This window comes from Nicotiana tomentosiformis, chromosome 10 (assembly GCF_000390325.3).
Source record: "Nicotiana tomentosiformis chromosome 10, ASM39032v3, whole genome shotgun sequence".
NCBI lineage: Eukaryota > Viridiplantae > Streptophyta > Magnoliopsida > Solanales > Solanaceae > Nicotiana > Nicotiana tomentosiformis.
The window spans coordinates 4,099,277-4,111,389 of record NC_090821.1 but is presented as its reverse complement, the minus strand read 5'-3'; the positions used below and the strand labels follow the sequence as shown (position 1 = coordinate 4,111,389).

The 12,113-nt window shown below is 35.4% G+C and overlaps 1 protein-coding gene across 1 annotated transcript; it reads right to left on the bottom strand.

Moving 5' to 3' along the window:
* Nucleotides 1-3,590: 3,590 nt before the first annotated feature.
* Nucleotides 3,591-8,522, bottom strand: LOC104107962 (endo-1,4-beta-xylanase 5-like). The gene is made up of 7 exons (XM_009616914.4): nt 8,392-8,522; nt 8,205-8,239; nt 7,774-7,930; nt 7,434-7,606; nt 6,167-6,274; nt 4,993-5,139; nt 3,591-4,663 (listed from the first exon to the last, which is right to left on the bottom strand). Exons 1-7 carry the CDS (start codon nt 8,480-8,482, stop codon nt 3,689-3,691), a joined length of 1,686 nt encoding a protein of 561 aa, XP_009615209.1. The 5' UTR covers nt 8,483-8,522; the 3' UTR covers nt 3,591-3,688.
* Nucleotides 8,523-12,113: the final 3,591 nt, after the last annotated feature.

Sequence of the window (12,113 nt, the reverse complement as noted above, 5' to 3'; positions counted from 1 at the left end):
GAGTTCTCGATGATTCCCGTCAAGGTTGCAAGAAAGGTTGGTTCCCCATTTTTGAAACCTTTCACAAGCTGCATCGCGGACAGATGCATTCCATTTTGTGGCACCCGAACAAAGGGCACAACGCACGATCCTCCGGGATCACTTATATGAAGCTAGTTGAGACGCGATGAGATAAGCGCATTGATTTCGTATGAGAAATCCAATCCCAATATGATATCAAAGACGTCCATGGGGGAAATGGTGAAGTCCGTCAATCCCAGCCAGCCTCCTAAGCAATGTGCACGTTAGGAGCAAAGCTATGAATGGTAGTGGGGAGGGCATTGACAGTCTTCAACAACGTGTCACTGGATACATAGATAAGTCCAAGATCCCTAGCTCGTTCCTCTATCACAAAATTATGTGTCGTACTTGTGTCCACCATGATGCGCGCGTCTTTGCCGTTCAACTTGGCATCGATAAATAATAATTCATGCGGCCTCACATGAGTCGGTTGGGTAGCAATAGCGACAAGGGTCATGTGGTTGAATAAGGCCATATGTTTGAACAAGCCCACAATTTTGTTCTTCCCTTATCCCGCACCATCAGCTGGTGCTCCACGCTCCTCGGGTTGCTTGCCAGTTGGCACAGCTATTTGTCCTTGCTGCTGGTGGGATGCAACTATTTCCACTAGTTTGCTCAGGGTAGGGCAAAATCGAGCAGCATGAGAAGAGTCTCCGCAAAGGTAGCAAACATCCCATTGAGCACCTCCTTTCTTCTTCTCCTCATAATTCTTGCTGAAGTGGGAAGAGTGGTTGCGGTTGCCTCTGTTCTCGTTGTTTCAGTTGGGAACATATTTGGTTTTACCTCGGTGGGTGTCCGTCTTCGGAGCAGTAACAACTTGGCTCCGGTTATTATTTCCTTTAGATACTCTGGTCTGGACATCTGACAATGATTCGGCTATTACGATAGCCTCATCGATGGTGTCGATCTGTCGCCTTTACAACTCTTGTTTGGCCCAATTCTACAGGCCATCCAAGAAACTGAACAATAGATCCTCACTGGTCAAGTTGGGGATCTGAAGGGTGAGTTTGGTGAACTCCTTCACATACTCACGGATGAAGGATGTTTGCCTGAGCTCCCTTAGCTGCCGGCGAGCCTCGTTTACTACATTTTGAGGGTAAAACTGTCATTTTAGCTCCTCTTTGAACTTCTTCCATGTGTCAATAACGTATGTTACTTTCTCCATATCTGCCTTCTTCCTCCGCCACCACATCATGGCGGTGTCAGCCAGGTACATGGCTGCCGTTCGGATCTTGCCACAACATCGTTGGCTATGCTCACATATTCAAAATAAGCATCTAATTGCCACAAGAAGTTTTCCACGTCTTGAGCGATTCTTTCACCCCCGAAATTCTTTGGGTTTAGGAGCCTCAATACGAGTTTCTCAGACAGTAACGGGACCACGCCCGCTGGCTCCTGCAGTCTCCTCTAGACGCAGTTTTAAAGTCTCAACTTCTGCCTGCATAGCAGACAAAGCCTCAGTGAGCTTGAGTTCAAGGTTGGTCAGCCCTTCGTCTTGCTCCTGAATGTTTCCTTTAACTTCGCCAAGTCCATCAAGAGAAACTGACTCTTGGGAATAGAAATTGTTTTCGGCGACAACAATACGACGATGTAAGGCCGTCAGACCAGTTTCTACCATAACCACCTTCTCATCGAGAGTTCTGGTTTCGAAAGTTTCGGGTTCCACGTAGGGTAGCATCTCACTATTAGGGGGTGGCGATACGTCTCTGGCCCTACTTTTGTCGCGCTTCCTGCCCATGCCTCTCTGTACTTCTGGATTTTCTTCAACGTTGGTTTCTTCTACATTGCGATGTGAGTTCTTAGCCATGCAAGAACCTAGGCTCTGATACTAATTATCACGAGGCCGATTTTTCAAAGGCAGAGTGGGAATACCCTATGGGCAAAATTGCTCCCTAAGACTTCAGTCCTAAAAACATTCAACAAAATAACCGTGATGAAGCAATGGCAAACACACGAAACAAGCAAGAAAGCATTGAAAGAAAGAGACCAAGATGTGGGAGGTAAGTGCCCTTTTCTGTTGTATTTGTCAATTATGAGTTGCTTACAAAGAATGAGCCTAATGACTATTTATAGAAATCAAAAGGACTGTGCAAGAGGAGTGTTTGGCAGGGCTGGTAAGCAGCCTGGTGCATTCTAACCTGGCAAAGCTGGCAAGCTGCCTAGTGCATTCCAGCCTGGCAAAGCTGGAAAGGCAGCCTAGACTCCTAAAGGGATCCTGCTGTCAACCATGGCCCATAATGTCAAAGATGCTCTGCCACTTTCGGTTGCTTGTCCCTTGGTCTGCTGACTTTCTACCAAATGTGCCTTTTGATGGTATCTCATAATTTTCGTGAGACCCCAAGTGTTTTTCCACTGATGGTTGTTCAAGATTTGAGCTCGGGTAAGCCTCGCCATCGCTGAAATTGCGAAAAATTAATAGGTGTGATGGCGGGGCGGTGCACATTGCCTCATTAACTTTGTAGTTGAATTTCAAAAAAAGTGAAGCAAAAACATTTCAAAACATGACCTGTCAAATGAGCATGACATATTGATGTTTAAACTTCAATACTACACAAGGGGGGGGAGAGGGGGTGATTTATGTGGTGTCCAATTTTTCGCGTGCACAGATTATAGAAGGACCTAGTTCTTCTATGTATTTCAACTACTACTGTTGCGGAATAATAAGTACAGAAAATAAAGAACACAGAGATTTTTACGTGGAAAACACCTGGCTCAAAAGGTAAAAAAATCACGACCTACTTCCTAGTAGGATTTTCCCAAACTCTTCACTAAATCACTGAGCCAAAAACTGCATTTACAAAACACTTTTGTAAACCTAGGATTAACTCTAATCCCGTTGTGGCACACATCCTCTAACTGTTGCGACAACTTCAAGTTAACTCTAACTTGAATACTTTGAGTACCTATTACAATTGCCTCTAGATAAAGCTGAAATGTACAATATGAAAACACCTACTACAATTGAACTAGAATAAAAGACAGACACTTGGAATTGGTTCTTCTATCTGGTTCATGTAGTTTCAGGTTCGCAAACTTAAATCACACACGAACTGCTTGCAAAATACCTTGCTATTTTGTTCTCAATTCACGTTTAACTTCTGCTTTTGTGCGTCGCCTGTCGAATGAGAACTTCCTGCGATTTATAGAATTAGTAGAGTAGAAAGCAACTAGAGTTCTAATGCTACTCTTCCTTGGTGGAAGAGTTCTAGTTGATCTCAACCTCTAACTCCTCCCTTATCTTGGATAGTGTTCTCTTTAATTAATAAGTTCTTCTCCTTATCAATTATACAATCTTTTCGATCAGGATATTCATTATTATGCCAGATTTCGTTTATCTCCTGCATGTGCATCTCACGTGCTTTGAATCTGCCCGTGTCTATGCCTACCTGTGATGGACCTGAGGGATGGACCTGGTTCATGCCTGAGCTTCCTTTGTCAATCTTCAAAACTAACCTTCACTTAGGCCAACAAATTTCCCCTTTTTGATGATGACAAACATAGGGTAAAATTCAAAATCTTGACATTACTAGGAATCAAATTTCTTTTTAAGAATACAAATTTACATGAAAAATGAACTAACTCTTGTTCAGTTTATTAAAAGTTACATTATATGTTGAGTAGTTTTTGGCTAAATTTGAAGTGTAATGTGCTTAGTCTCGACACCACGGCCAAGTGAGAAATAAGAATTGATAACTTTGTGATTGTAAACAACAGAAACATTGTATTCACCTAAGAAACCTCTGAAACTATAGGAACCAAACTCATCTGTTTTGCCATGTTTCTTCTTAGTTTGCCATTCTTTCAATAGCAGCTTGTCAACAACATCACCTGTTGGAAGGTTTTGGAATTTTTCATCGGTAAGGCACGTTTGGTAACATCCTCCTACGCTACGTGATGTCCAAAGCATGATCCCGTTCACACTTGGATGTGAGAATCCCTCTCTTAAAATTTGTTCCAAGTACATTGCTTGTTCTTCGAGTCCATACATTTTGCTAACATCCACTTCAGTTAGCCAAATAGGAAGCTTTAGCGTCGCCAATTTATCAAGAACAGCTCTCATAAAAGGAGGATTAGGTATAGCAAAATGACTCTCTAAACCAATTCCAGCTACAGTCACCCCGCCGTTCTTTAGTTCCTTAAACTTTTCAATGTACCTGTCTACACTGGCTTTCGAGTCACAACGTTCAACAACGTTGTACTCGTTGAGAAACAAGGTCGCCAGTGGATCTTCACGATGCACTTTCTTGAACATATCTAAGGTAGCATTTGGTCCAAGCTTTCCCTCATAAAAATTGAAATGAAGGAGTTCATTGTTTACATCCCAATGTACAAACTCATTCCTGTATTTACTTATCACGCTTTTGATCCTGGATTTCATTGCTCGTTTCAGCTGAGGAGAGGTCATGTTTTCAAGCCAATCTTGTATATAGACAGGGTCATCCCAAAACATGTTGTGTCCTCTGGCTATAAGTTTGTTTTTACGAACGAATTCCATCATTTGATCTACTAAGGTATAGTTGAATTGACCAAGTTGTGGCTCTGTCTTATACCACTTGAGCTCATTTTCAAAAACTGTTGCTTTGAATCGCTTAGCGAACCATTCCTGCATTCACATTATTTACCTTAATGTAATGAAAATTAATTTTGACACCATAATTGCAACTACTGTACTCTTAGTAGCCCGATGCATTAAGCTCCCGCTATACGCGGGAACCAGGGAAAGGCCTGACCACAAGGCCGCTATACGCGGGAACCAGGGAAAGGCCTGACCACAAGGGTCTATTGTACGCAGCCTTACCCTGTATTTCTGCAAGAGGCTGTTTCCACGGCTCGAACCCGTGATCTCCTGGTCACATGGCAACAACTTTACCGATCACGCCAAGGCTCGCCAACAACTACTGTACTCTTAGCAAATGAAGAAAAAAAGTAGACCTGATAAGGCAGATTTCCAAGAATTGTTTTTGATACTGCACATCCAAATGGAAAATCTGTTGAAATTTGTTTTACTTTTACTGCTGCACCTGGCAACCTAAATCCATTTTCATCTACAACATGGACAGTAACGGCACGCTTCCTTTCCTGAAATGCTATGTTATGAATATATGTAACATAATTGAAGGGTTAGTTTCGCCGAAAGCATCCAACTTATCATTTATTTCACAAAAGTCACTTATCTATTTTTCATCACTTAAAAGTCACTCAACTTTATCTTTTTAACTTAAAAGTCATTCTAGTTCAAAACCTATAAAATATCCAATAAAAAATATAACATGGCATTACATTTAATTAAAAAAATCTAACAATAATGCCCACATAAGCTTAAATAGACTATATCTAAGTTATACCCATTTCTTTCTCAGCTCGATTTCAGTCGATTTTTTGAATATTAGTTTTAATTTATTTTATATGAAAAACCGACTGATTTCGGTCGGTTTCTTAAAAAAATAAGTTTCGCGGTATTCTAGAATAGTTTTCCGCTTTTTTGCGCAAAAAAATTTAAAAAATTAAAAAATAAAATATTTTGGAAAACCGACCAACTTCAATCTCACATAACATATAAATGTACCACTGACAGACAAGAACAACAAGCTAATAAGAACCTATTTTCACAAGCTAATAAGAACATATAAATGTAAAAATAGGTTCTTATTAGCTTGTTGTTCTTGTTTGTCGGTAGTACATTTATATGTTAGGTGGTATTGAAGTCGGTCGGTTTTTCATATAAAATAAATTAAAACTAATATTCAAAAAATCGACTGAAATCGGGCTGAGGAAAAAATGGGTCTAACTTAGATATGGTCTGTTTAAGCTTATGTGGCATTATTGTTAGATTTTTTGATTAAATGTAATTTCATGTCATATTTGTTATTAGATTTTTTATAGTTTTTGAACTAGAATGACTTTTAAGTTACAAAGGTAAAGTTGAGTGACTTTTAAGTGATGAAAAATAAATAAGTGACTTTTGCGAAAAAAATGATAAGTTTGATGAGCATGGGTGAAATTAACCCCATAATTGAATGTATTTTGCAGAAATAGTAGTTAAATAAAAACATTCAATCATATATTGAGTCAAATAATTAAGTCATAAATGGTGTTTAGTTCTTGCCGTGTTTATCCCTTCAAATTGAGTTTTTCTCCATTGCTTCTCTTTGAATGGCTGTAATGAATAGCTAATAAGCTCTATCTCCACATTCTTTCTTGTCCGATCCGAATTCTGCAAATGATAAAAAAAGATAGATGTTAAAAAAAAAAAAAAAAGACATGTAAGACCGAAGGAAATATATATACTTTTTTTGTGGTTTAACCGTCTGGTATTCGAAACCTACTGGCCGACTAATTCACAATTACACTATATAGGCCCAACTAAGGGGGTAACACAATTTCTAGCTATCAAGAAGTTTTCAATTCCCGGGCTCGAACCTAACAGCTTGTTTGGATGATTGTTAGTCACTGTATCGTATTGTATTGTATTGTTATCCTATAACAATGTTTGTTTTGATTATTTCATTAAAATTGGTTGTATTGTACTGTTAAATCTATTATTCCGGAACAATGAAAAGTCTCATTTTTTGAAACAACCGATTTGATGTGCTGAGATTGTTTTCTATTTTTCTTTCCAATTATGCCCTAACTTATTACTCCATAATTCTATTTTTTCCTTTACCTTTTTTTTTATTTTAACTCCAAATTTCCAACATATAACCTACTTTGTCATCGTCCCTTTTTTTTTTCTAGAACTTCTGCTGCTTCCAACTATAACGTCAAGGGTGTTTTGCCTTCTTTTGTTTTCTCCTAATTTGATTTTATCTCCAATTCTAATTTATCTTTGTTCTAACAGTTCTCGTTCCTTTCTTTATCGTAGTTCCTTAACATTTTATTATTTATTATTATTATTATTATTATTATTATTATTATTATTATTATTATTATTATTATTATCTAGTTAGGAATGGAGTGTACTTATTATTGTTTTTAATATTATTAACTTGTTCCACTAGTTTTGTTTGAATTTGCATGAATTTAATTGCTTAATCTATTTATAAGACATATTTGGTGATAAATTAGTAGAAAGATATTTTCTTAAATTATTTTTATGTGTAATTCTTGATAAATTTAATATTTAAATAATTGAGGGTATTTTAGTAAACTTATCGGTTACAGTACAATATGATACAGTCAAACCAAACAGCAAAATGTTATTTAACAATAGCAAACAATACAATTTATCCAAACGTTGTATTCATAAAACGATACAATACAATATAGTACAATATATTACAAAATAATAGGTAACAATGATCCAAACAGAGTGTAAAATGTTTTTTTATTCACAGGCTTGAAAAAATAACATAACAAGTATAAAGAAAATGCACCTGAAAATCCATCTGAGAAGAGGTGGAAGGTGAATCCCAACGGAAACCACCTTTGAGAAAAGACCAACATCCTTTCTTGGCTATAACACTTCCTATACATTTTGCAAATGTGTTCTCTACCTTGATTGTAGCTGATATTAGAGCAGAATCTGCATTTTTCACTCTCACCCAACCTGTGAAAAATAAAATTTGTTACACCACATAATACCTATGCTTTAAAAACTAGTCCTACTTTTAGATTTAAACTGAGTTCAGAGTAATATGATGAGCAATTAAAGTATAATAAGACGACGACGTCAACAACAATAATAACAGTACAAGAAATTAAGAGGAACTTAACTGGAGAAGGAATAAAATGAGCCTGGAGATAGATTTTGCAAGGTAAAAGTAGGTGAATTAACCATATCTCCATTGATATCTTTGACCGGTTTATATTCGGGCAATTTATTCACTAGAATTCCTCCATTATAAAGTGGCGCCTCTGGATCCGTTTGACACTGTCAACAAACCAAGAAATGATCTAAGGCTATACAGTCAAACCTCTCTATAACATCATCATTATATAACAATCAGGCCAAATTTTCTCATAATCGATTTTTTATGTTATGTTATAATATATGTCCTCTATAATCGCACTTCACTATAACATCCAAACAAACGTGACCGTTATAAAGAGGTTTGACGGTACATCACATTATTTAATGTTATGGTTCATATAACAATAAAACGGATGTTTTTTGGTAGTATGGCTTCCTAAAAATGCTTTATTACCTCTGTCCAAGCCGAAGAATCATAAACAGGTCCATCTGAAATACAAAGAATATGAAATGAGAATAGAAGTATGAGAGGCAAATCCACAATTTAAATGAGAATTCAAAGTATTATTGCATCAATTCTTATATAAGTATTTCAAGCATATAAAAGTACGATTAAAACAAAGAGAAGAAAGTAAAAGAACCATCATGTTTAGCTTGGGAAGAGGTAGCAAAGAAAATAAAAGGAAAGAGGGTCCAAAATAATGGACTTATCCCCCACTTCAACATCAACATGTTGTTTCTCTGTTTGGTAACAACTCTCAACACTTTCTACAAAATTTGTTATAAATACGTTTTTGTTTTCCTGTTAAATTTGCAACGTAAATGAAGTCTCATAAATGCATTAATTGAACTAAGATGGCTTCCCTTTTCCTGTTTCGATACAGACTTCCTAAATTTTGGAGAATAGAGAAATAATACTTCATCCGTTCACTTTTATTTGACATCTATACTAAAAATAGATTTTCATTTTTATTTGTCACTTTACTCATATCAGGAGAAGACAATTTTTTTTTTCCTATTATACCCACAATATTTATTACTCATTTCAAATCATTTTCTCAAATCCAATAAAGCATGCATAAATTAATATGAGTATCATGGTAAATTATGCACATAATTTATTATTTCTTAAGGGGCGTAAAAAGTCAAAACGTGCCAAGTAAAAATGAACGGAGAGAGTAGTTTTTTCTCCTCATTTATATTCATGCTTCCATTAATTACTTGCTAGTTATTAATTACTTGTGTCCTTCATATATTGGATACGAAATCTAAGATATAAATTTGAATTCCGGATTATATTATTGATAAAAGATTTCAAGAAAATTAGCTTGATAAAAAAGACAATAATACCTTGGCGTTTAAAAAATAAATAAAATGAGGGTGGATATTTGAAAAAGTTGTATAAGCTATGCTTATAATATAATGTTGAACAATAAGACATATTTCAAAATAGAATAAGTGTCATACAATTGAGGGCAAATAAAGTATTTTTGTAGGCTTAATAAAATTTAGGAGTTACCTTTTCCTAATATTACATTGGTTTACAAAATGAAAAAACTTAGCAATAAGGATAAAGATAGTTCCACAACACACACAACTACTATTATTTATCTTTTGTATGGACTTCTAACGCCCTTTGTTTGATTTCTTGCCTTCTCCTCGCTCTCCCCCATCAATGAACTTTGTTAACTAGAAGTGGCAAAATTAACCCGTTTGTTTTTAATCCGTCCAATTTTAAACAGGTTAGATCATGACCTATTTATTGATACAATAGCCTTTTTATTGACAGGATGAGCCAACGAGTTGAACTTGAAATGGTCCTTCGAAAGATCGGGTCAAAATGGGTCAAGACAATGTAGTGATGGCTCAAAGTCCAACCCAAACCAAAGTATTGAAAATTATATCAATTTGGAAAAAACTTGAGAATTATATCAATTTGGAGATAACTAACTTGTGTTTCCTTGCCGAACTTATCATTGATATCCAATCCCGTGAGCCAAGTGAGGGGCCCCACTATAGCTAACATATCAAGAGTGGCTCATCGTCGACGAATTTTTTTTACTAGAGCTTCAGAAAGAGTGAATTAAGTAGGCGTTTGGACATAAGAATTGTAAAATTTCGGGAAAAAAATAAAAATATTTTTCAAGTAAAAATGATATTTGAAAATTAGAGTTGTGTTTGGAAATGAATGTAATTTTGAGTTGTTTTTAAAATTTTGTGAGTGATCTGAGTAAAAATTTTAAAAACTTTTATTTTTTTTTGAAAAGGAGTAACCGGGCTTCTTTGAAGTAATAAGACTATTCAAATTCCAATATTCATGGAGAAAAAATCGTAATAAATGTAAAGAAGAGGCATCTTTTACCCAATAGCGAAGAGTTTGAATCAAGATTTCCAGATGAACGGGGTAGGGTATTAGTAAATCTAATAGATAATTTAGATGTGAAAAATTATCCTCTAAAAAAGGAAATGTTGAATGAATTGATCGTAAATTATGAGATTTAAAAATCTTTTTGCCTTCGAAAGAAGATAACTTTTTTTGGAGTTTTTCAAATTTTTGAAAAATTCCAAAATCCATTGTCAAGTAAAAATTTAAAAATATATGATCAAATACTTATTTCAAAAAAAAGTAAAATTTTTCTTATGTCCAAACGGACTCTAAATTTGCACGAATTTCTATGTTGAGCCGGGTACGCTAGGCTGCACTCGCTTGACATCCACCCTCTTTGACTTTCCTAATCTTTAAAATGTATACTGTATACTTACATAGACCATTTACCATAAAAAGAAGTCCCGTGTCCACTACTCAACCCCTACTTAGGTGTACCGTCTAAAAGAATCCCAATGTGGCATTTAGTAACCTAGTGCAATTTGAGTCCAAACTTATTTAATCCGATTATTTGTTGAACTCATCTCATTTTGACCAAATTTATTTCAGCATATTTAAAGTTGGACTGATTTTAGCCTAAAGTCCAAATTAATCCATGAATAATTTTGTTAAAATATTTTTAAAATAATATTTTTTATTAGATACGTTATATATGACCATAACAAATAAAAAAAGAGAAATTTTTAGAAACAACTATTGTTTGGTGGCTATTAACTTCCTATAACTACCATATACATATTTACTTCCTATAGCTACTATTCAGTTGTTACAGTAGTGTATTCGTTGTATTCGCACTGCTGTATTCAAAAAGCGTCTAAAATCAGGGCAGTCCAATTGTACGCGCATGTATTCGCATATATTCGCGCCATATATCCATGCATACAGTAATGACAATCACCTTAAAAATAGATATGTCCAACTGTCTAATAACAGAAATAATATCAATTAGCGTGATACACTCCTAATATAACTCAACAAAATCAATTCTAACATGCCTCATTATCAACCCAATTAATTAGAATGATTTTTCAGTTGTATATAATTGTTGTACTTTACTTTTGTATTTAGTGTGTTTCAATTTTTTTTTACTGTTGCATTCATTAGATTCAATATTTGTATTTACTGTATTCACTATTTTATATTCAGTATATTCAAATGTATTTATATTAACATTATTTTGTTGGGATTTTGAGAGAGAATCGCGTGTTAACTGAAAGAAAGAGGAAAGACATGAATAGCGTATTTCACGCTTTAATGGTAATATATACCATAAATACTTATTTTGCTATACAATATAAAAAGTAGCTATAGAAAATAATATTTTAAAATAATTTTAGTTTATAATAATTATGGTGTATACCTTTGCTATAGGAGGTAAAATAGTCTTACCTGATAATTAAGCAGTATATAAGAAAATAATACACATTAATTAAAGCTTGATAAGAGTGTGGGGCTAAGCTTTGACCCAGATTTTAGCCCAACTTGACCCAGCCCATCTCAACCCAAGCTACTTTTGGACGGATCAATTGACTTACCTATTTATTGAATCAATCTGTTTTGACCTATCCAAAATCAGCCCAACCCGCCCATGTGACACCGTAGTCAACCCTTCACTCATTGAAGTCAAATCGAAGCAATAGTGCTTAGTACAGTTCTACAGCTCTACAATCACTCGTGTAAATAGCAAATTCATATAAGCATCCAAGATGATACCAGTAAGTGCCTTCCATTTAATTGTGGCGAAAAAATATTGCTTAATACAGTTTTACAGCTCCAAATCAGACAACAATTGAGATTTACTCGGCCAGATAAACAAATTCATGCTAATCAAACAAGGTCGAGACAGCAAGGGGTTCTCGGACCCTGCAGGGATGGAGCGACAAATTATTTTTTTTATGAATTTAAGAGAAGGTCATGGGAGACTTGGATCAATGATAAAATAGAATTCTGGGTCGCGAACAGTGATTCGATTGAGGA